This window comes from Protopterus annectens, chromosome 6.part0 (genome assembly GCF_019279795.1).
Source record: "Protopterus annectens isolate FY-2018-M chromosome 6.part0, PAN1.0, whole genome shotgun sequence".
Lineage (NCBI taxonomy): Eukaryota > Metazoa > Chordata > Ceratodontiformes > Protopteridae > Protopterus > Protopterus annectens.
Window position 1 is genome coordinate 1,300,009,876 of NC_056737.1, and position 25,052 is coordinate 1,300,034,927.

The 25,052-nt window shown below is 45.4% G+C and overlaps 1 protein-coding gene across 1 annotated transcript in view; it reads left to right on the forward strand.

The window, feature by feature from the left end:
* The window catches only part of EPC2 (enhancer of polycomb homolog 2), a 3,037,718-nt gene that overhangs the window by 1,810,883 nt on the left and 1,201,783 nt on the right, over positions 1–25,052 (forward strand). Inside the window, exon 7 of the mRNA XM_044074869.1 lies at positions 17,464–17,655. Coding sequence (XP_043930804.1) covers positions 17,464–17,655 — 192 coding nt within the window. The remainder of the gene's footprint in view (positions 1–17,463; positions 17,656–25,052) is intronic.

Genomic DNA, 25,052 nt, shown 5'->3' on the forward strand with positions numbered 1-25,052 from the left:
CTCCTGAAGCGTTGCCTGAATGTTCACCTATGGAAGCAGTTGGGGGTCATTTTTGTACCTCGCTGCCTGGCAAAAGATAACCGACTCTTGGGTACAACGGATAATATCCAGAGGCTCTCACATCCCGTTCCATCTTTGACCAGTCTCATCAAGAGTAGTACCTGACATTCCACCCAGTCAAAGGGAAGCAGCAGCACAGGAAATCCAAATGCGGTTGAGATGGTCCCCCCCAGACCAGATAGGATCCAATTTTTACTCAAGGTTCTTTTTAGTGCCAAAAAAGACAAGGGACTGGACACCAATTCTGGATCTTAGTACGCTGAACAAATTTATAAAAACAGAAATTCCGGATGGTCATGGTTCAGTCTATCCTTCCTCTTCTGGAAGAAGACGATTGGATGTGCTCTGTAGATCTTCAAGATGCATATTACCACATAAAAATGGACAAATGCTCAAGAAGATACCTTCGCTTCTGAATAGGAGCCAGTCACTGCCAGTTTCGAGCCCTGCCCTTCGGTCTCTCTACAACCCCCAGAGTGTTCACAAAATGCGTGGCAGTGGTTATCGCTCACTTGCGACTTCAGGGATTCCAGGCGTTTCCATATTTAGACGACTGGCTCCTCACCACCCCCACCAAGTGTCTACTGGAAGAAGCCCTGCAGTATACTCTCTTAACAGCTTGAAGCCTGGGAATTGCTATAAACTGGGAGAAATCCAACACAACCCCAACTCAGTCTTTGGAATTTATAGGGGTACTGGACACAAGAAATTGCACAGCATCCCTTCCAGAACACAGGTTTGAGAGAATAAGACAACAAGTTGAACCGCTGCTGTCACCACAAATCCCCAGCTCAGTCTGTACTTCAGCTATTGGGAGTCAATGACAGCTTCGATTACCATTGTTCCTCTAGACAGATTCCACATGTGACTCCTTCAGTGGCTACTTCTCAGCGGTACCCTCTACAACATCCTTTGTCTTTTCAAATAAGTGTAACTCAGAGATGCAAGCAAGATTTACTCTGGTGGATGTCTCGAAATCCCCAACAATGGTCTCGCCCTTTCAACCCCCCTCAACCGATAGCCACGGTGACCACGGACGCCAACCTGATGGGGGGGGGGCTGTGTCAGGGAAATTCGTTCCATGGCACCTGGTCGGAGACAAAGGCCCTTTTGCATATCAATGTCCTGGAACTGAGGTCGGTGCTTCTAGCGTTGCAAGCATTTCACTCCATCCTTCCATCAGGGACTATTGCGATCCAATCAGACATGTCAATGGTCTGGTACATCAACAAACAAGGAGGCACTAGATCTTACTCGTTATGCCGAGAGGCCTTGAGAATATGTCAATGGGCGATAGCTTACAACCACTTTCTGACTGCAACACACATTCCAGGGAGCTCCAGCGTGGTAGTGGACAAATTGAGCAGGTGCATTCTACAGCCTCACGAGTGGTCCCTCAATCCCCTGATAGTGGCAAAAATCTTCAACCACTGGGGCCAGCCTTGCTGCAACCTATTTGCCTCCCCAACCAACTACAAGTGCCCCAACTACTTTGCCCTGATCCCCCCTTGGGGACAGTCACCAAGGGACGCTCTAGTCCACGCTTGGCCCTCGGGTCTTCTTTGTTTATCCTCCTCTCCCCTCATCTCCCAGTTTCTAAAGAAAGCACGACAGTTGAAGAGCAAAGTGATCCTCATTGCTCCATATTGGCCTCAACAAGTCTGGTTTCCCTTCCTCTGGCCTCACTTGCTAGATCAACCGTGGATCATCAATCCATCCCCAACATTGATCTCCCATCCGTAGGGTCTGATGCACCCTAGTCTAACAACCTTGAAACTGACAGCTTGGTTTCTCCACTTCCATTGATTGCCAGGCATGAAAACCTTTCATCCCCTGTGCGCAGTATTCTTATTGCATCTCATAAATCGTCCACCAGACTAATCTATCTTAACAAATGGAAAAGGTTCTCTCTCTGGGCAGCAAATAAACAATTAGACCGCTTGTCAGCCCCAGTCTCGGTGGTATTGGATTACTTATCACATCTTTTCCACTCTGGGATGTATGCTTCTACTATCCGCGTACATTTAACTGCCATCTAAAAGTTTCATATTGGTTTTCAAGATTCTTCACTTATGGCGCACAGACTCTGTAAGACTTTCTTGAAAGGGGTTATCCACCTAAAACCTCCCTTTAGAGAACCCGTACAACCTTGGGATTTGGCTTTGGTTCTGCAAGCTTTAACAGCTCCCCCTTTTGAACCTGCATCTTCATGTGACATAAAATATCTCTCTTGGAAAACTTTGCTTTACTAGAAAGGCTCACCCAGACTCTGCTACACTTTGCTGTGAGGGAAAGGTTAGTTTGCTTTTTATTTGTTGTATTACTTTATTGCCTTTTTCTATTTTGAATACTGTGATTTGTTTTATTTACCTTGTGTTTTACTTGTATTCTGCTTTTAACTGCATATTAAAACTTGAAAAGAGACCACAGCTCTGTCTCTTGTGAGTCAGCCAGAATTTTTTTTCCCGCACGCTCCCACCTGGTTTCTGTAGTGTTCTTAAACACCACTGTCTTTCTAGTTGCCTCCCCTTATGTTAATTTGACCATATATATCATTTCCTCTCTGTTTTCACTGGCTTGTGTGAGTAAGCACAAAATTATCATTTTGTGAAATCACCCCCCTTCAACTATTTAAATTTATTGGCCATCCTACAGTATTCATAGTACCAAAATACAAAAGTGACCACCCCTTTTAATATGTCTTGCTGTTTTAAAAATAGTGATTCTCCACTAAAACTTAACTTTTTAGACAGGTAAAACTTAAGTTACCTACTTTCACATCTAACTCCTCTAGTGTACACTGCAGTGTTTAGGATAAACCATTTTTTTTTCATCTTACCTTTAAGCATCCCTGTGACTAGCACTTGCTTTAAAACCTGTTGGAAAGCGCTAGGAAGTCTTATACTGATACAAGCACTCAACTCTCCTTGTTAATGAGGAGAAATTAGTTGTAGGCACTAAAAAGCCTATAATTGCAAAGTACCTTGCTAAGGTAAGGGAAAACCGCTCTTGTACTTTACAAAAAAAAAGCACCAAACCAGGCATGTCCAAGGGTCAGCTACCGGTGATTTCTCCTGTCCACCTGGTGAATTTGGGCATACTGGGGCAATGCAGCAATTGCCTCATGTACACAGACAACCCTCTTCTCCTACCACCCAACACTACAACATGCAAGAGATGCACTTATATAGCCAAACTGGAAGCAAAGCTCTCTCCACCCAAGATTGTGCTAGACAGTCAAGAGGAGAAGGTTAACACCCGCACTACACCTCAAGCAACACATACCCCTTCTAAACCCACACCACCAACACCCACACATAGCAACACTAAACCCGCATATGTGGAGGCCCTTAACAGTAACCTGCCCAAGCAACAAGGACCTCCGAAGCTGAAATGCAAACAAACACCAATCACAACCAAAGTGTCACATAGCTCACAACACCAGTGTGCCACCCAACAGTAGCCCCTAAGGCAAGACAACATACCCAACACTTTAGTCATAGGTGACTCTGTAGTCAGGCACACTGATGTCCCACTCACCAGGCTGAACAAGGAGAAAATTACAGTCAGCTGCCTGTCGGTTGCCAGGATCCACCACATAATGCATGCACTCAAGTCACTCCACAACAAGTACAAATATGACTGTCATTGTCCATGTTGGAGTGAATGACTTGAGACATACCTCCATGGACTTCATGAAAATAGACCTGGAAAAGCTCTCTGATCATGTGGCCCAGGCAGGTATGACCCTAGCCCTGAGTAGCATCCTGCCTTCGCCCAGAATGATACCACAGTATAAGGACAAAATGATTGACTTCAACAATTGGCTAAGCTTCTGGTGTCATTCAAAGGGGATCCAGTATCTGTCTGCCTGGGACGACATGATCAACAGACCACGATACTTTGCCAGAGGTGGTCTGCACCTGTCGCCCCTGGGATTCAGGTTACTGGCTAAGGCTCTTGCCACCCCTACAGTGCCTTTTTTAGGCAAAGTTCAAAGGAAAAAGCCACCACTGTAACAGGTACAAGCATGCAAAATCTGAAGGTAAATGCTACTCAATGCTGGAAGTCTAAACCTCAAAATGCACTCTGTCGAGGCACTCCTAAAAATGGAGAACATCAATATCTGTGCAGTAACTGAGACCTGGTTCAAGGCTCCAGAGAAGCACCCCTGCTATACCCAGCTACAACTCTTACCACACTTTTCGGCCACCAAACCAGGACCGAAACACTAAAGGTGGAGGAGTGTCCATATTCGCAACACCTGGCTAGTTGCCCAACACAATGCATCTGAATTTCTCCAGGTGCGACTAACACACTAGGTAAGACTGCAATCCAAATTGTAGCTTGCTACAGATCCCCCACCATGCCCTAAGATTCTCACTACACCTTTCTAAACATACTGGAAAATATTAAGATGCAGCCAAACACCCTAATACTGGGTGATTTCAACTACCCTGCCAGTAACTGGGAAAACTACTCGTGTACCAACATCTTTGCTTTGCGGTTCTTGGAATTCATAAATTCCAACACCCTGGATCAACTAATCCTTAGTCCCACCAGGGGCTCCAATAACCTAGACCTGGTCATTGCCAACATGGGAAATCGATGCTCCACACCTATGGTCACCCCCTCATTGGTCAGGTCTGGCCATAAGCTAATCACCCTTGACATCCACATCCCACCCCCCAGTAAGGAAAACACCGTAAAAAAACTTCTCCAAAGCCAACTTCATGCTACTCAAGTCAGAAGTGACAAACTTCATGACACCCATGCAGATGGGAACTGAAAGTTCGACTGCTGAATCCTACACTAAGGCAGTGTACGAGCACATCCACTCGTGCGTGAATTGTGCCATCCCCAGTAGAATCAAGATACTCTCCTCCAAAAAAAGGAAGCCAATCTGGTGATCCCTTGCCATAAACAAACTTTACAACAAAAGGAAAAAAACTGTTGCAGAAAAGAGGAAAATCCCAGGATGCAAAAAACTCCCTTATCAGCCTCAGTAAGAAGCTGAGATCCCTCATAAAATCCTCCAAAGCTAGTTACGAAAATAAAATTGCCAAATATCAACCACAAGGCATTCTATAGCTATGTCAAGAATCTAAATGGCAATGCTCAGATCTGCTCTGAGCTACAACAGAATTGTATTAAATATACTGAACAAGGATGTTGCCAATATCCTGGCAGATGGATTCAGTGCAGACTTCACCCCCCTCTCACCCCCTAAAGGGCCCATCTCAATACCGAAAGATTGCCAAATTCCGGTAATGGTCACACAGGTAAAAAACGCACTCTCCAAAGCTAAGGGTTCAACATCCATGGGGACCAGACGACATCCCAGGCTGTGTACTACATGAACTACAAAGTTAACTGGCACCTCATTGAAGTTTCATGTTTTATCATAGCCTCACCTCAGGTGTTGTGCCCAATGAGCGGCGCTCTGCTACAGTTGTCCCACTCCACAAGGGGGATCCCCCTTGGATCCTGGGAACTACCACCCCATCAATCTGATGAGCCTGATCTGCAAAGCCATGGAACGTATTGTCATGGAACTTATAAACAAAGACATTGGCAACCTTCAAACAATGGATCCCACGCAGTTTGGGTTCGTGAAGGGCTGATCTTGTCTCCTGAACCTGATTGACTTCGAGTTAGAGCCGTGGACACGGGTAAGGTGGTCCACACGGCCAATCTGGACCTTGCCAATGCTTTCAACACCATCCCCCATTCTGGATTCATAGATAAACTTACTAAGCTGAGCATTAATCCCTACGTCACTCGATGGGTTGCCAACTGGTTAACTGACAGAACCCACATGGTAAAAGTAGCCGACTCCAAATCCAGCTCCAGACATTTGGAGTACCTCAGGGTTCAGTCCTGAGACCACTCTTGTTTGGCATCTACTTCTCTGAAGTACAGGCCAACACTAAGGGACTCTGGCTAACAAAGTTCACAGATTACTGCAAACTGGGAGCCATTACTGAATCCCCAAATGATGTGGATATTCTTCAAAACGGCCTTACAGAAACAGATGCTTGGTGCTAGAACCATGGGCTCAAGCTCACTGCCAAGAAATGTATAGTTATCCCCTTTGGGAAAAAATATGTACCCATGAATTACCACATAGGTGGTAGTACACTAAACACCGAAAGTGTGATAAGAGACCTGGGGACACAGGTGGACAGTGGTCTCATCTTCAATAACCACATCGCCACAACAGTCAGGAAATCCTTCTCTGTGGCACACCTGATCACTAAGGGCTTTTCATCCAGAAAAAAGGAGGTCATTGTCCCACTGTACTCATCCCTCATTAGACCCATTGCAGAATACAACGCCCCGTTTGATATGTACCTGTCAAGACATCTGCAACAACTGGAAAGGCTGCAGAAATACCTCACTAAAAAAAATCACAGGCCTAAAGCAGTTGCCCAATGCTGACTGTTAAAAAAAAAAAAAAAAAAAAAAAAAACTCCACCTATACTCTGTCGCATATCGTCTACTCAGAGGCGATCTCTGCTTAACATACAAGGCCATGTCAAACCCAGAGCTGTTGGACATGCTACACCTGAAATCCCCAATCTCTCAGAGACACACGCTCCAGGGATCTAAACTTTGTCATCAGAATGAACAAAACACGCTGGAAGGATAGGATGTTCTTCGTGTTTCACTGTTGCACTCATTAGATTTGGGTTATCCGCTTTGCAGTAGCCCTCAATCGGCCAGATTAACAAAGTCTTGGGTCCTGCGTCAGTTAATGTCCCTTCTTCCATGACGTCAGGTCATCAGGGGTATAAAACATGCAGCCGACGCCATTACATCAGTCTTTCTTGCTGTGCGGTGCCCGAAGCAGAAGCAGTTCGCAAGTGCCGGTCGGCCGACTCCTGAAATTTTTGTTTTCGAGTTTCAGAACCGAAGTCTTCAACTAAAGCTAAGTACCCCATTGGGGAAACCTTTTCTTGCTCCTTACCGATGTCAGTAAAAGTTAATAATTGCATTACTTGTGGAAAGCAAATACCTCACAAAGATTTTCATTCGTACTGCCTAGGCCCTGACCACAACGTGCCTTGCTGTCAGTTTTGTGCTTTATTTAAACAGCACACTGTCGGTCATCTGTATATTTTCGCTTCTAAATATTTTGGTTCTCGGTTTAATTATCCAGAAATATCGTCAGCCTTCCGACTAGCGGGATTCTGAAAAAACGCAAAGATAAAGACAGAGACAGGCCGCCGAGGTCCAAAGCTGCCGACGATGCTTCTCCTAAACTAGTCGCCAGTTCGCCAGTACTCAGTGACGCACTTTCGCAGCCCCTGATACCCACTACTTCTGACTCGCAGGCTTTTACTGAGACCCATTTGGAGTCCGGAATGCTGCGAGATGCTTCACCTGTGGAACCTGCGGATGTCTCTACCTTGGATGGGTCTGGAGCTGCTGTGCAGGCACCGGCTTCTGGGGGTGTATTCAGGCTTACGGACTTGCATATTAAACCGACACCTCCTTCTTCATTTAGGCCAAAATCTCGAACCATGCCTAAGAAACAGACGCCCAGGCCCGCATGCTCAGGCCTCTATGCCTAAAAAACAAATGATAAGAATGGCTGAAGGTCTTATAACTCTGATCAGCGGAAGCCAACCCCCCCCCCCCCTTCTAAGAGACCTAGGACTGAAGTTATTTATGAATCTTCTGATCAGGACTCTTATTTTTCTAATTCTTCTCATGATCTGGATTTGCCCTTATCTGCTTATGAGGATTCTGATGCAGAGGACTCTATTCCCTCGGCTTCTCCTACAGAAGATTTTTCTTTTGGTGAAACCTTACATACTCTAAGGGAGCATTTCCACTGGGAAAGCCTGGCTTTTTCTGATTCTAAAAAGAGGCTTAGGGATTTTTTGCTCCTGCCTCAGCATACGCCTTTAGCTATACCTCCTCTACTAGACATTGTTGAAGATGCCTTTTCAGAATCTAGTTTGGCCGCTGATTCTTTGCCTCCTGCTCCCAGAAAACCTGACAGATATTAAAGGGTTCCTGATTCTCACAAGTTCCTTTATAAAAATCCTATTGCGGATCCAGAGACTGTTTTACAGGGACCCAAGGGCATTAAGGCTTCTACTGCTAAAAATCCTACCCCCTGTGATAGAGACTCCAGGGCACTGGATAGATGGGGTAAGAAAGTTTACACTTCTGCAACTTTGGCCATTAGGGCTTTAAACTGCCAGTTTTATATGTTAAAGTATCAACAACATGTTATTGGATTGCTTAAACAGAAAATGATGTTTACTACCTGACTGCTGTAAATAAAGAATTACAAGATTTAATGCATTCTGCTGAACAGGTTAGAAAACATACTTTGCAATGTGGATTTGATTCATTAGAGGCCTCTTGCAGGGCTGCTGTTACTGGGTCTGTGCTCAGAAGGCATGCTTGGCTTAAGGAGCAATCTTTGCCTGATCATGTTAAAGCTAAATTGTTGGATGCTCCCTTAAATCAGGACTGCCTGTTTGGCAACAAGGCCAAGGAAGTTCTTAAAAAGATGGAAGATCAAGCTAAATCTATGCACCCAGCTATCTGCAAGGCAAATTCTGCAAGCCTTGGGGTTCATGGCGTCGTGCATTCTTCTAATTTCATATGCAAGGCTGCATATGAGGAAACTACAATGGTATCTCAAAAGCCTATGGTGTCAACATTCACAGGATCTGGAAGCAAGGATTCCTATCATACCTTGCCTACTCCTAGAGTTCCTTTGGTGGGCAGAGGCCTGCCACCAAAACAGGGGACTACCATTCACATTACCCCCTGCCAAACAAATCTTAACAGACGCATTAGACTATGCATGGGGGGTTCACCTGGCAGGGAAGTGCATTCAGGGCAAATGGAACTCAAATCAGATGCACCTGCACATAAATCAAAAGGAAATGTTAGCTGTGCAGAATGCCCTGACAGCCTTAAAAGACCACATTCTTCCAGGACAACTAATGGTAAAGACAGACAACACCACCGTCATGTGGTACATAAACAAGCAGGGGGTACACATTATTTCCCCCTTTGCAGACTAGCCATGGCATTGTGGAACACAGCCTAGCAAGTGAATCTACAAGTTCAGTTCCTGCCAGGAAAACTAAATACACTGGCAGACGGACTAAGCAGAAACCTCATGGACCCACACGGATGGAAAGTGGAACCAAGGATTTAAAACATGTTGACAAACAAATGAGGGAGTCCAGATATAGACCTGTTTGCCTCTCCCCTGAACCATCAACTGAACAAATTTTGCACAAGGATTCCCCACAAGCAAGCTTGGAAAGTGGATGCTCTATCCTTCAGCTGGAAAAAACTTATCAGTTTATGCCTTTCCTCCTCTGTCTCTGCTCTCCAAAGTACTATCAAAGATCAAACAGGACAAGGCAAGGACTATTTTAATTGCACCAGACTGGCCTCGCCATCACTGGTACCCACTCTTGCTCAGTGTGTCACGCTTGGCTCCATGGCACCTGCCTCAGACTCCTTCCCTGTTGTCTCAGCAGGAGAACCAGATTCTGCACCCTCAGATGCAAACCCTGAACCTAGCAGCCTGGCTAATTACCTCATTTCTTCTTTACCATCCCTCAGTAAGTCAGTGATGGATATCATTTTAGAGGCAAGGAGGCCTAGTACTAGAAAATCTTATGCTGCAAAATGGAAAAGATTCTGTGCTTGGAACCAATCTCAAGGAATGAACACAGCATTGCCCAATTTACCTCAGATTCTACAATACTTAACTGAGATGCTTCATAAGGGCGTGTCGTTTTCCTCCATCAAAATTCATGCCTCAGCCATTTCCGCTCATTATAGCACAGAGCCTCCCCTCTTCTCTCACCCACTGCTCAAGCAGTTCCTCAGAGGGGCCAAAAAGGCTACCCAGGAGAGCTTCAACTCCAGCCTGGGATCTTAACTTTGTCTTGGAGAAACTCACTCTTCCTCCCTTCGAGCCAGCTGCTACTGCAGATTTAAAATTTATTTCCTGGAAAACAGCTTTCCTTTTGGCAATCGCTTCTGCAAGAAGGGTATCTGAATTACAGGTCCTTATGGCAGTGGTACCTTTCATCATCTTTTATTTACTTACACAGCTGTACTTTCTGCTTCACTGGACAGTAGAAATTGATGATACATATGATCTGCTTCCTATTTTAAGAAAGATTCATGTAAAGAAAGCTTTCTTGGCACAAGCCAACCCCTCCCACACACAGTTGAGATGGCAGCTTGTTCCACCTAAAGTTCTGTCTCTTAGATGTCCTTCTATTCCCATGTTGCAGTATTCATCACATACAGGTTTACTTCTTTTGCTGCTCGAACATCTGGCCTTTGTACAAAAGTTTTCAGTCACTGTATGGTGCGTTGTACATCTGACATGGCTAGTGGAACGTGGGCCGTAAAAGTGACGTCTGCACTCACAGACCCTCAGAACTTCTCAGCCACCAGTCAAATGTCAGGTGTTCCTGCCATTCTGACAGTCAGATTTCAAGAAATCAGATAAGTGCCCCGTTGGGGAACCTTTCAGTGATTTTGGTTAATTTAATGCCTGTTCATGTCATCCAGAAAGGGCAAGTGTAAGTGCGGATGTCAGATACCCCACAAGGATGCCCACGATCAGCATCTCTCTTGTTTAGGTGGCGCACGACTGCAAGGCCTGCTCCATTTGTCAGGCGTTTGTGCCCAAAACTTTGCACAGCCATCTGCATGCACTCAACCTGTATCTAGAAAATCAACGACTAAAATAAATGGCCTTAGATATGGATAGTTCCGCCGATGTACCTGCCAGACTGCCGAAAAAGAAAGCCAAGACTGTCAGGCCTACCTCTACTGCTGCACCTCTTGTGTCTGACCCTTAGCCAGTGGCTGATGTGACCTGGTGGAGGATTTGGGCTCCGCCGCCTTGGATATAGCGGATACCACCACGGAAGCCACCCAATCCCATGTGGTGGGCACATCTGTAGAGGCTTTTCCAACGTTTGTTTCTGACACCAAGGGGAACCAGCAATTCCCGTAAGTCCCTCGGTTCATTCCCGTTCCTTACTGTTGCCTGATTCCAGGCCATCCTCCCTTCAGATGCCCACCAGGCCTCTCAAGAGGAAGGAAAAAAGGAAGCACATCTCACCTTCTCCTGAAAGCATGCCTGACTGGCAGGCCTTCAGCCAAGGTTTATTTAATGCTTTTGTGGCCTTACAGCCTACCACTACAGGGACTTCTATAATCCATCCTCGTATTCTGAGCCCAAGGCCTCAAACATCAAACCCATCCATGAGGGAAGAGGAGGATTTTTCTGATTCTTCATCTGAAGAATCACTCTCCTATACCTCTCAGCTTTCTTCTCCCTTGGGGTATGGCTCCCCAGAGGAAGAATCCATTGATCCTGACTCCCCAGCTGAGGATTTGACCTTTGGGGAAACCATTACCAAGATGAAAGAACATTTTAAGTGGGAATCCTCTGAAATGACTGAGATTCAAAAAAGGTATTATGACCTTGTTCAGATGGATTCCCCAATCCCTACTGCTGTCCCTCCTATTCTGCCTGCCTTCTCTACAGCATCCTTGAACCCTGATTCACAACCCCTCCACGCAGACCCAATAGATTTTTATAAAGTCCCTGAAACTGCCAAGTATCTTAAGTATCCTGCAGCAGACCTTGCCACCATTTCCATCTCTACGGATAAGGCATCTAAACTATTACCCACCACCACCATTCTCCTGCTGACAAAGACAGCAAAACAGTGGAACGTCTGAGTAAGAAAATGTACACCTCTGCTACTCTGGCCTTCTGGGCTACTAACTACCAGACACATGGCTGAATATGCCTTATCTCTCTTGGAGAATTTGTTTATTCTTATGTGAATAAGTTTTTTCTGTACATACTATTGTGTTCTGTTTTTGCAATATCATAATCATTTAAACTGTAGTTCATTGTGACTGTAATTCTTGGAGCTTTTCTCCCCGGGCTTCCAGTGAAAACGGGCTCTTTATTGGCCCAGTGGACTACCCCAGTCATCTAACTTAAATAAAATGGAGAAAGTCTCCAAAGAATTGTCTGATGCACCAGATTTTGATGCTACGGCTTCGCTGTCTTCCCTTCTGGCTCTCACCTCCCAGGTTACCAGGCACTCTATAAAGTGCAGTTATGATGCTGCTGAAGCCTCAGCAAGGTCAGCAGTATCAGCATCTGCTTTGAGTAGATATTCCTGGCTACACCTCAAGCCCCTTCCAGATGTCTTTAGGGTAAAGTGGATTGATGCCCCTCTGGGCAACGCAGCCTTGTTTGTACAAAAGTGGCTCATTTATTTAAGTCACTACAGTAAATTGGGAAAGAGATGCAGGATTTATAACACCTGCTAGTCTCTCCTGTCTCAAAATTCCAAAGAAATTACCCAGTTGAAACTCAGTTTGTTAGAAAGCACTCTTGCCCTGCTGTTTCCACAAGGTCTAGAAAAAGAACCAAGAAACAACCCCATCCTGCTAGAACTTCCCCCTCCTCCAGCCAGAGGCCACCCTTTCAAGACCTGGCAGGTAGTATCTTGACTACCTGCCAACTTTGAAACCCCCACACCTTTTTCTCTCCCTCTGTCTCTCTCACTGTTTTCCTGTGTGGACATCCATCACATCAGACAAATGGGTCCTTTCATTCATTCAAAACGAGTACTTTATGACCTGGTTTATGCCCCCAAAGTGAGGGGGTATCCCACAACCTCCAAAACAACAGCTACACTTGTTGCAGCCAGTATTAGAAACCCTGCTGGCTCAAGGCACAATTGAAACAGTGCCACTGGCTGCAAAAGAAAGTGGTTTCTACTCCAGGATTTTCCTAGTCCCTAGAAAAGATGGTCCTTGGAGACCAATCCTGGGTGTCTCTCTTCTCAACCTCTTCCTTCGGGTTCCTACTTTCAGGATGTTGACCTTACCAACTCTTTTTCCACGCCTGCTTTATGGCCACCTTAGATGTAAAGGATGCCTACCTTCACATCCCCATAAGGCCCAGTTTAAGGAAATACCTGAGGTTCTCGGTGTGCCCTTCTTACTTTCAGTTGTCTGCCTTGCCCTTTGAGCTTTCAACTGCATCCAGGGTATTCACCAAGTGTCTGGCTCCAGTTATTGCCTTTTGCAGGACAAAAGGAATCCAGATATTCCCTTATGTGGACGACCTGTTTGTACAGGCAGACTGCAAAAAGAGACCCTCCTGCAACACATACTTCTTGCCTCTCTCCTATAGTCCCCGCAATTTCATATCAACTTCCCAAAATCTCACCTGGAACCTTCTCATAGGTTGGTACTGGGCTATCTGCCCGAAGGCATATATTAGCCCAGCCACATTGTGCGGTATTCACCGCCCCTTTAGTAGTTCTCTAGACCTTTGTACTAGCAGCTAGTACCCTTGGCCCCTATCTAGTAGTGCTGTTGGTGTGACCCCGGTGTGAACTTTGTTACCCATCCACTCATCAAGGTTCCTCTTGAAGAGTGATAGTGAGGGGCTCTCTCTTATGTAGATCGGGACCCTGTTCCATAGTAAGGGAAGTCATTGTCTCAAGACATTGTCTTCTTAGGGTGCAGGATTTGCACAGACATCATGAAAGTCTACCCCCCCCCCCAAAGGTGGAAAGCCTGACAGAACACCTATTTCTGGTCCTTCACACAATAGAATTGGCAGCAAGGCAGTACCTCAGGCTCCCTGGGCTACACGGCAGCCACTATCCACATGTTACCATTAGCAAGACTCCATATGAGAAAGTTGCAATGGTACCCAAGGTCAGTCTCGACCCAGCACTCAGATCCTTTGGAGTACAGGGTCCCCCTCCTGCCCTGCTTCAAACTAGAAATTCAGTGGTGGTTGAAGCAAGTGAACCTCAATCCAGATCTTCCCCTCCAACCACCCTAACCCAAACAGATCACATGCACACATGCCTGAGACTTGGGCTGGGGAGCAACTCTGGGCCTTCTGAAAGTGCAGGGGCTGTGGCCGGAGCCACACAAAAAAGAACACATCATTGTCTGAGAAATGAGGGTAATTCTCCAGGCCCTTCGAACCTTCCAACCCTATCTACAAGAGGGAGCACTAAAGATCTTTACAGACAATACCACAGTGCTGTGGTATCTCAACAAACTGGGGGGGGGGGGGGTTAAATCCTACTTGCTTTGCAGACTAGCTCTCCTAGTGTGGGAACTGGCCACCTCCCAGGGAGTTACCCTGCAGGCAGTCTACATTCTTTCACTACAGAACTCCCAGGCAGACTCTCTCAGCAGATCCACCACAAACAACCATGTATGGATGCTGCACAGGGATGTCTTCCTGGACCAGGTCCACCGGTGGGGTACACCTCAAATAGACCTGTTTGCCTCCTCCATCAGTAGGCAACTTCATTCTGCACCAAGCTCCCACACCCTCAGGCAGTGGCAACAGATGCCTTCTCAATCACTTGGAAGGGGAAGTTTCTCTGTGCATTTCCCCTCTTCCCACTCATACAGAAGGTCCTGCTGAAGATCCAGCAGGACAGACCAAATATCTTGGTGACTCCCTATTGGCCCAGACTGCATTGGTACCCCCTACTACTACTACAACTATACAAGGACAATCGCCACAAGTTACCCCTCAGAATGGACCTTCTCACACAGCACAAAGGATCCCAAATACACCCACAGTGGCAGTTACTGCGCCTCACCCTGTGGCTGATAAGAGTCTGATCCCCTTCAGACACCTTTACAATGAGGACTTGCTCATTGTCCTGCAGGAGGCCAGGAAAACGAACACAAGAAAATCTTGCCTTTCAAAGTGGAAAAGAATTTCTATATGGTGTCTCAAAAGACAGTTAGACCCACTTGCAAGCGAGACCCCTCTAGTTCTGTCTTACCTGTGTGAACTACTGCAGACAGGATTGGCCTCGTCTTCCATTAAAGCCCACTTGTCTGCCACTTCAGCATGCCTTCCTCTGGATCCCCTGGTGTCCAGACTACCAGCTAGGAAGCTATCTCCACCCCCATGGGACCTCAACTTTGTTTTGGAAAATCTTACACTTCCTCCATTTAAGCCAGCAGACGAAGCTTCCCTAAAACACTGTACATGGAAGACTGTACTACTTGTGGCCTTGACCTCAGCCAGAAGAGTGATAAACTTTTTTGTCTCCTTCCATCCCAGGGCCCTAGGGAAGGCAGTAACCAAACAAACTATTTCAACCAGGATTTCCAAAGCTGTCACCTTCTGCTACAAATTCCATGGGAAATTCCTGCAGGGTACTGTTAAAGCACACTCCACCAGGGCTGTGGCCATCAGGAACCTTCTTCAAGGGGTTTGGCTACCTCTACCATTCTTGAAGCAGCCATTTGGTAATCAAGTTCATACCTTCACCAAACACTACAAGCCGTATTTCCAGAGCCAGGGCGGGTTTTGCCAGGGCTGCCCTTCATGGATTCCTAGAGACTGCCTTTGGACCCACCACCCCCTTCCTCACAGTGAGCTTTGGCACTCACCCATATGTGATGAATACTGCAGCATGGGAATAGAAGGACATAGGAAAGTTGTGTAAATATTCTTACTGTAACCATAAATGTTCTTCTCTTCCATGTTGCAGTATTCCTTCCCTCTCTCCTTCCCCACCTGTTATGCTGTATTTCCCATTCTGGATGGCACAGGACTTTCATTCTCCCTTCCTAGGACTGGTTCTGACTGGGACTTATAGGTCTGAGGGTCAGTGCGTGCAGACGTCACTTTTATGGGCCACGTTCCACTAGCCTTGTCAGACGTCCCACACACGCTGTACAGTGACTGAAAACTTTTGTATACTGGCTGGACATTCAGGTAGCAAGAGGAGTAAAGCCGCATGTGATGAATACTGCAACATGGAAAAGGACAAGTTTTTTTTTTTATATATATTTTGTGCTGATGAGCTTTGTGTAGAGTTTCAGAAGTGATTGAAGCTACTAGAAATCCTTCTACCCTGCAGACATACTTGGCCAGCTAGAAGAGGTTCTTCATTTTGGTGGAATTGTCTTGTGTGTCTTCAGGCAAGCAATATGCTTATAGTTCTGACTTTCCCTGACGCTTCTGTGATGTTTGTCTCAGTTTGTGTGTGTGTATGTGTGTTTGCTTGGGGGTCAGATACTTCTGATCATCGTGACCTTATGAAGTGCAGCAGTGTGGCCCAGCACTGCAGCACCTTAAAAGGAGTAGGCATCACCATTCTTTTTTGATGTCCTATGCCTCCAGCGGACTTGAATTTCATGAGTGACAGGCTCATCCGTCCTCCTTTCAACCCTGCTGGTTTAGTGGCATTAAAGTTTTTTTGTAAGATGCTTTCAGTTGGCCATCACTTCTTTTCAAATAATCTTGGCATTTTATGCCCTTGCATATAGAGAACTGTTGATTGTGTCCTACAAGAATTGGGATTCCTTTAGGACCAGTCTGTGCCTCCTTCGAAAGTAACTTCTCAAATAAGTCCATTCATCATCTTTTATTCTTTGTAGGGGCAGAGAGAAGAATTCATATCCTAGACAATGCACTTGCTAGCTCATATTCTGCATGAAAGGGTTGTATTAATTGTTGAAGCTAAAAGAAATTGTTGCTGCATTATCTTTTGCCATCAGTCAGCACTCCCCATACTGTAGAGTGTTGCTGTCAGATGCCGCTCTGCTAGGTGCTTGAAATACCCCAGTACTCAACTTAAGAATAACTCCATTAGGTCCCATCTTCACAGAGCATTTGCACCTTTATTTTAACAGCACCTGCATAAATGAGGCCTCCTTTGCTAATTTGGTACTTCTATACTCCGCCTTCTGAATTTTTGCCTTTTTTTCATCCTCAAGATTTTGCCTTCTTCATATTTTCATGCTTCTTAGGATTCTTCCCAGTCATAAACCTGCTTTGGAGAGTCCTTGATAGAATAAATATTTTCTTATATCTGTTGATTTTTATGGAGACCCTTCTCAGTGGATCCAGATTATTTTTGCCATCATCTGCCTGTGTTTGGATTGTCATTCTGTTGGTCAGCTGTTGTTGGCCTTTTAAGTCAGGAAAGCTTGTTTTTTTATATCAGTGTAAAAATAAAGGCATCTGGTCTTTTTTAACTGAATTTTCAGGAAATTCTGTCTGAGGTTGAGGGCAAACTGCCAGGTTGGGATGAGGGTAGATGTGGGGTTTTCAGGCATAGGACCCCCTCCCCCAAAAGCAATTACTGAAGCTTCAGAGAAAATAGATTTGGTGAGAAAAGGACAATATTGCCGTTGCACATGCCTTCTGAGAAGGGCATCCTCTTGCAAGTAATGTCGTACGGTAAGAAAGTATCTTTATTTTTGGAGATCACTTCCAAGCATTAGGATTGTAAATTAAATTTATTGTTTGTGGTCTGCTGCCTAATAACAAGTTCTTGTTGTGTTTTTGCTTTTGCTAAATAGCACCTTCATCATATGTCTATTAAAGAAGAGGTTACAGATACTGTCAGGCAGAAGAAGAAATACCCAAAGAAACTTAAATCAGAAGGCATGCTTTCTCACCAACAGTCTGCATCTGACATTGTTCCTACTCTGAATAAAAGTGACATCAAACAGTATGATTTTCAAAGCTCAGATGAAGACGAATTTTTGCAAGTAAGTTGTGCCTTTGTTTTGAGTATGTGATTAATGATACCAGTGCTAAATCACTTGTGGAAATGTCATATTCCATTTTATAATGCTGTTTAGGTAGTCCTTTTATTTGAGAAACAGCATAGTTATTAGCAACTGCTGAGAAAACATACCCATTTTAATAGATGGCACAGAACTGTTGGTAGATACTAGTATAGGGAGCAAAGGAAGTGTAGTAGCATTCAAGATCTGAGTAGGTATTGTTTGAAATTTAGCTTAAGAAAACTGCAGACCAGATGATGTAGGGAATAGGAACCTGTAGTTAAAAGAAACAAATTTTTGGTATGTTCTTCGTGTTTCACTGTTGCAGTCATCAAATTTGGGTTATCTGCCTGCAGGTAGCCTTCAGCCGGCCTGATTATCAAAGTCTTGGGTCCTGCGTCTGGTGCTCTCTCTCCTTCCATGACATCAGGTCATCAGGGGTATAAAGCATGCAGCCGACGCCATTACTTTAGTCTTTCTTGCTGCTTGGTGCCTGAAGCAGAAGCAGTTCGCAAGTGCCGGTCATCCGACTCCTGAAATTTTCGTTTTTGAGTTTCAGAACCGAAGTCTTCAAAAAAAAAGTTAAGTACCCCGTTGGGGATCCTTTTTCTTGCTCTTAACCGATGTCAGTAAAAGTTAACAGTTGTGTTACCTGTGGAAAGCAAATACCTCATAAAGATTTTAATTCTTACCGCATTCCTTGCATAGGCCCAGACCACGACGTCCATCGCTGTCGGTTTTGTGCCTTGTTCAACCCCTGAACTATTCGTCGTCGGTCTATATTTGCAGCAAATTATTTTGGTACTCTGTTTAACTATCCAGAAATGGCTTGGGTAAACCATCTGATAACCGATGTTGCGAAAAATGTAAGGATAAAGACAGAGACAGACCGCATAGCTCCAAAACTGCCGACGACGCTTCCGTTAAGCTAGTCGCCAGTCTGCCGGTACTCAGCGAGGTGCTTTCGCAGCCCCTGATACCTGCTACTTCATATTCACAGGCTTCTACTGAGACCCATTCGGAGTTCAGTATGCCGCGAGATGCTTCTTCGACTTTGGAACCTGTGGATGTCTCTACCTTGGGTGGGTCCAGAGCCGCTGTGCAGGCACCGGCTTCTGAGGGTGTATTCAGGCCTACAGACTTGCATTTTGAACTGACGCTATCTTCTTCCATCCAGGCCTAAAACTCTTACCACGCCTAGAAAACCAACGTCCAAACTGCATGCTCAGGCCCATATGCCTAAAGAAAAACAAATGCTTAGAATGGCTGCAGACCTTATTACCTTAATTAGGGGAAGCCAGCCTTCCCCCTCTAAGAAATTTCCTTCTGATTCCTCTGATCAGGAATCTGATATTTCTGTTTCTTCCGATTACCAGGATTTGCCCCTTTCTACCTATGAGGATTCTGATGCAGAGGATTTCATTCCCTCTGCTTCCCCTCCAGAAGATTTTTCTTTTGGTGAAACCTTGCACACGCTTTGGGAGCATTTCCACTATTAAAGCCAGGATTACTCTGTCTCCAAAAAGAGGCTTAGGGAATTCTTACTCCTCCCTCAACACAGGCCTTTAGCTATCCCGCCTGTTCTGGACTTTGTGGTCAATGCTTTCTTGTAATCTAGCCTTTCCCCAGGCACTTTACCTCCAGCTCCCAGAAAACCTGACTGGTATTACAGAGTACCTGACTCTCACAAGTTCCTCTTCAAGAATTCTACTGCGGATCAAGAGACTATTCACCACGGACCAAAGGGAATTAAGGCTACTGTTGCCAAAAACCCTACCCCTTCTGATAGAGACTCTAGAGCCTTAGACAGATGGGTTAAGAAGGCATAGACCTCTGCTACTTTGGCCATTAGGGCTTTAAATTGCCAGTTTCATATGTTACAGTACCAGCAACATATTATGAGACTACTTAAACAGAAAATGATGTTGATTCCTGACTGTGCTGAACACAAAGAATTACAGGATTTAATGTATTCTGCAGAACAAGTTGGTAAACGTACTTTGCAATGTGGTTTTGACTCTTTAGGAGCATCTTGCAGGGCTGCTGTCACTGGCTCTTTACGTAGAAGGCATGCTTGGCGTAAGGAGCAAAACTTGCCAGATCGTGTTAAAGCTAAATTACTTGATGCGCCCTTAAACCAAGGCCGCCTGTTTGGCAACAAAGTAGAAGTTGTCCTCAAAAAGCTAAATATATCCAAATTGTTAAAGATTTCCTGCAAGTACAGCCTCCCAGATTTAGTAGGCATTGGCATTCAAAGAATTGGTCCTTTCCAGCCTCTTCCAGGCCTTCTTAGTCTAAACCCAGGAACAGCAGACCCACCTAGGTTACAGTCTCAGGCTACGCACAGGCCTAAGCAGTGGGGGGCTCCCACTTCCAAAGCAGGGAGTAGTAAGACACTCCCTATGGGAAAATGTCACCATGACTTAACCTTAACCCTTCCAAGCCCTAGCTGCCTGCTCCCTTAGGAGGAAAGTTTGCCCTGTATGCAAAAAACTGGGAACTCATTACTCGGGACAAATGGGTTTTGAATATAGTTTCCCAAGGATACAGATTCCACTTCCACACCTTACCAATCCCAAACAGTTGGCCAGACCTACCCCGAAATCAATGGGCAGAGGCTCAACGGCAGGTCCTCTCTCTTCTAAGTATCAGGGCTATTCAACCTGTCCCAGCAGAATAAAGGGGACAAGGTTTTTATTCAAGACATTTCCTGGTACCCAGAAAAGGCAGCTCTTGGCGTCCTATCCTGGACCTCTTTATTCTAAACACGTTTTTAGTCATCCCAAAATTCAAGATGCTAACACTTCAACAGTTGCTTCCTATGATAGGCAAAGATGCCTGGTTGGCAACTTTAGACTTAAAGGAAGCTTACCTGCACATCCCAGTAAGGGAATCTTGCAGGAAATACCTACGCTTCAGGGCAGGCTCCATGCACTTTCAGTTCTCTGCACTTCCCTTTGGCTTACCTACTACGCCCAGGGTATTCACAAAGTGTCTAGCTCCAGCCATTGCATTTAGTAGGCATAGAAATATTCAAATATACCCATACTTGGATGATTGTCTGATTCAGGCAGAAAGCCAGGAATTGCTATTAAAACATCTGGCATTCGTAAATAAACTTCTGAGCTCACTGGGGTGCACCATAAACGAAAAGAAATCTCATCTAGTACCCTGCCAACAAATTGTATTCCTGAGAGCAAGCTTGAATGCAACTTCCCATATGGCTTTCCTCACTCCAGAGAAACAAGTTTATTTAACAACCTACTTCAAACTGCTTGGCCACAAAGACCCAGCTATCTGCAAGGAAAATTCTGCAAGCCCTGGGATTCATGGCCTCTTGCATTCTACTAATTCCATATGCACGACTGCATAAGAGGAAACTGCAGTGGTATCCAAAAAGCCTATGGTGTCAACATTCTCAGGACTTGGAATCAATGATTCCTATCATTCCTTGTATAAGGACAGAGTTCCTTTGGTGGGCAGAGGCCTGCTACCACAACAAAGGGCTCCCTTTCACTCTACCCCCTGCCACCCAAACCCTAACAACAGACACATGAGACTATGCATGGGGGGGCTGACTTGGCAGGGCAGTGCATTCAGGGCAAATGGAACCCGAGACAGATGCACCTGCATATCAACCAAAAAGAAATGTTAGCTGTACAGAATTCCCTGACAGCCTTCAAAGACCACATTCTTCCAGGACAATTATTGGTAAAGACAGACAACACATTTATGTGGCACATAAACAGGCAGGGCCCCCCGCCCACTTGTACCCTCTCTGCAGACTAGCCATGGCTCTGTGGAACACAGCCTTGAGCTACCAAGTGCACCTACAAGCTCAATTCCTGCCAGACAAGCTAAATTCACTGGCAGACGATCTAAGCAGAAATCTCATGGACCCACACGAATTGAAACTGAAACCAAAAATATTCAACCTCTTGAGGAACAAATTGGGGCCCCCAGAGATAGAGCTGTTTACCTCCCCTCAAACCTACCGGTTGGACAAATTTTGTACAAGTACTTCCCACAGTCAAGCTTGGAAAGTGGATGCCCTGTCCTTTACCTGGGAAAGCCTCTCAGTTTATGCCTTTCCACCTCTGCCCCTCCTCTCGAAGGTTCTGCTAAAGATCAAACAGGACAAACCAAGGACAATACTAATTGCACCAGACTGGCCATGCCAGCACTGGTACCCCCTCTTGCGCAGTATGACACTGCTGGAACCATAGCACCTGCCTCAGACCCCTTCCCTGCTGTCCAGTAGGCGGGCCAGATTCTGCACCCTCAGCTTCAAACCCTGAACCTTGCATCCTGACTAATTACTTGATCTCTCCAATAGCATTCCTCAGTAAGTAGGTGCTAGATGTTATTCTGGAGGCAAGGAGGGCCTAGTACTAGAAAATCCTATGCTGAAAAGTGGAAAAGATACTGTTTTTCGAGCCAGACTCAGGGGATGGGCACAACGGTGCCCAGCTTACCTCATATTCTTCAGTACTTAACAGAAATGCTCCATAAGGGCCTTTCCTTCTCATCAATCAAAATTCATGCCTCTGCCATTTCAGCACATTATAATACTGAACCCACCCCTCTTCTCTCACCCCCTGCTAAGGCAATTCCTCAGAGGGGCCAAAAATTTAAGACCCCCCCCCCCCTCAGGAGAGCCCCTACTCCAGCTTGGCACCTTAACTTTGTATCGGAAAAGCTCTCTCTCCCTCCTTTTGAGCCAGCTGCAAGTGCATTGTTGAAATTTCTTTCTTGGAAAACAGCTTTCCTTCTAGCCATCACTTCAGCAAGAAGAGTGTCTGAATTAAAGGCTCTCATGGCAGTGGAGCCCTTCATTATATTCCATGCAGACAGGGATGCCTATCGCGACCATTGAGGTATGCCTTGTTACGGCGAAACTACGGGTTACGTCGCCCAATAATACCGGATGTCGGTTCCTTAGATTAGGGCAGAAGAAGGACAAAACAGCCAGGGGTTCTAACGCCAGGTCTCAGGGACTAACTGTTTTAGAAGGTCCAGTGGAGCTTCGGAGTCAGAAGCAGTTTGGGGTCCATTCTCAGGCTTCTGTCATTTTTCTCTTACCCCATGAGGCCTTCTCAGGAGGTAGGCTATGGCTGAGGGGGTTCTTAGGTAACTGCTCTTACCTCAGTCTCAGCAAGGCTTCTAGAGCCAGAGGAAAAACTGTACCTAAGAACAGGAGCTAGGCCTAAGCATTTTTTGAAGTTACTGATTCCTTGTCGGCTGCCCCATACAGTAGGAAGTGCAACATATGCTTGTTTTGTCGTTTGATTTGAGTTAGGTGATTAGAGGTTGTCTTCTGCTTTGAGAGGAGGTTAGGGTGTAACCTGTTTTCATGGGTTTGAATGTGAATCTTAGGCCTCCTACCGGGCTTATATGAAGACTTGCAGTCATTATTCTACTTACTCTACATTTCCAGAGCCCTTTGTGATCCTAAGCCTTCTCCCTCATGAGTTCAGACTCATTTCGCCAGACTCTTTCTTGTTTTACTGAGGGAGGAAGACTGCAGAATTCATTCTACTTTGAGGATTCGGGAAGAGGAGCTTTTTTGCAGGCTTGCTTCCCTGAAGACTTTTCCTTTAGAGGTCCTGTACCTGTTAAGCCTGGAGCCTAGGAAGATGTTGCGGCAGCTAGATTATTTGTGCCTTCCCTAGCCTCGCTTCTCCTTTGTTTTGCCTGAGGGCCTAATTTGTTCTATGCCTAAGCAAGTTGAAAATTTGGAAGTCCTGATAACCTAAAAGTCCTTTTCTCTGGTGGGTTAAAAAGGGTATACTGGTTCCATGATAGCCAAAATCGTTAGTTGTCAGTTTCATGCCATGAAATATGGAAGACTGGGAAAGAAAATCTAAGGTCAAATCCATTTTGGCGGAATTCCATTGAGTGTAAGAATGTTGCTGGATTTGGAAATATTCAAATTGACTCTATTGGGTAATGATTCTCCAGGTTGTGTGGGGCGGCCAGTATTACTCTTAATTCCATGCTGATTTTAGGCATCCTCTGTTCTTGCCAGGTATAGGCTCTTTAGCAATAAGGTGGAGCTGCTAGAAGAGGGAAGATGTTTTACGCATTGCTACTACAGTCTGATGTGATGTTCCAATGGTTGAAGGATCAGAATTTAGGTTTTTACAAAGCAAAGTCCTATACGAGTGGTTAAGGGATTTTCCGGAGTCTGCGCCTCGAAAGAAAGTAGAAAAGGGCCTGGAGGACAAAGACATATCTAGCTTACTGTTAATGAGTCCCACTGTGGAGTCCTATTGGATAGGTATCTAGGGGAAAGAAAGTGTGTTCTTTTCCCTAAGAAGGGAGCCAGAAAAGGGTAGGTCTAGCAGTGAGAGGGCAGCCTCAGTCCTTCGTAGCTCATTGAAATGAGAGGTCTTTCAGATGCCAGTAGCAGGCAGTCCCAGTCCCTCCTTTAGCAGCGAGTAGGACCTTCTTCAAGAAGGTTTCATGGAAGGCCTCAAGGAGGATACTTGTTGTGAGTCATTCCTGCAGTATCAAGATTATTTCCATACAACTCTTTGCTTCATACAGATGGTACCAGTTCACCGCTCCTCGCTCTTTTTACACAAATAAGTTCTCAGTTTCAAAGGGGTGGGGTTATTCACACAAGTCCTGCTCAGAAGGGGCCTCAAGCGGGTTTCAGTATTTCCATTACCGGCCAGGGAGCATCACCTAGTATCAGAAAGATTTATCTTCCCCTCAACAAGAGGCCTACAACCATTCCAAGTTCAGACCATGGCCAATTTTTGGATTTTACCTCTACTGACACTTTTCTGACTTGGATGTGCTTTGGAATCTCAAGGCGCAAAGTACCTACTCAAAGCTAAAGAAGAGGAAGGATCTTATCTTTCCTTTGGAAGGATTTGACATTGTGCCTATAAGGCTAAGTTGTTTTTGGCTGCATTACTGCGCTCGAAGCAAACTGCTCCCCACAGTCTCCTTCTCTGTGCATTGCCCTTTGGCGAGAATTCAAAATCTAAGAGTATTCAGGGCGGTTCTGGGAATTCGACTAGCTTCAAAGGAATTCAAATCTTTGCATCTTGGCTTGAGCATGCTGATCTGATTATTCACAAACTAGAATCTCCAGTGATACAGCACTTCAGGCTATGTTATTCCCTCCTAAGACATGTTAGACATTCAGGAACGAAGGTGAATACAGCAGCAGGTAGCCCCCAAGACATGTGACAAACAAAAGTCACACAATTTGCGGGCATTTTACTCCCCTCATCAGTCCAAACAAAGTCCTGAGACTTTCATCAGGACTCTCATCTCTATGCATCCACTTCTGTTGTATTCTGGTGCAAACCAGTTCCAGCAAGGCAACTATCACAAAGTTAAGCTCTGGTCTGCTAAGCTGCCAG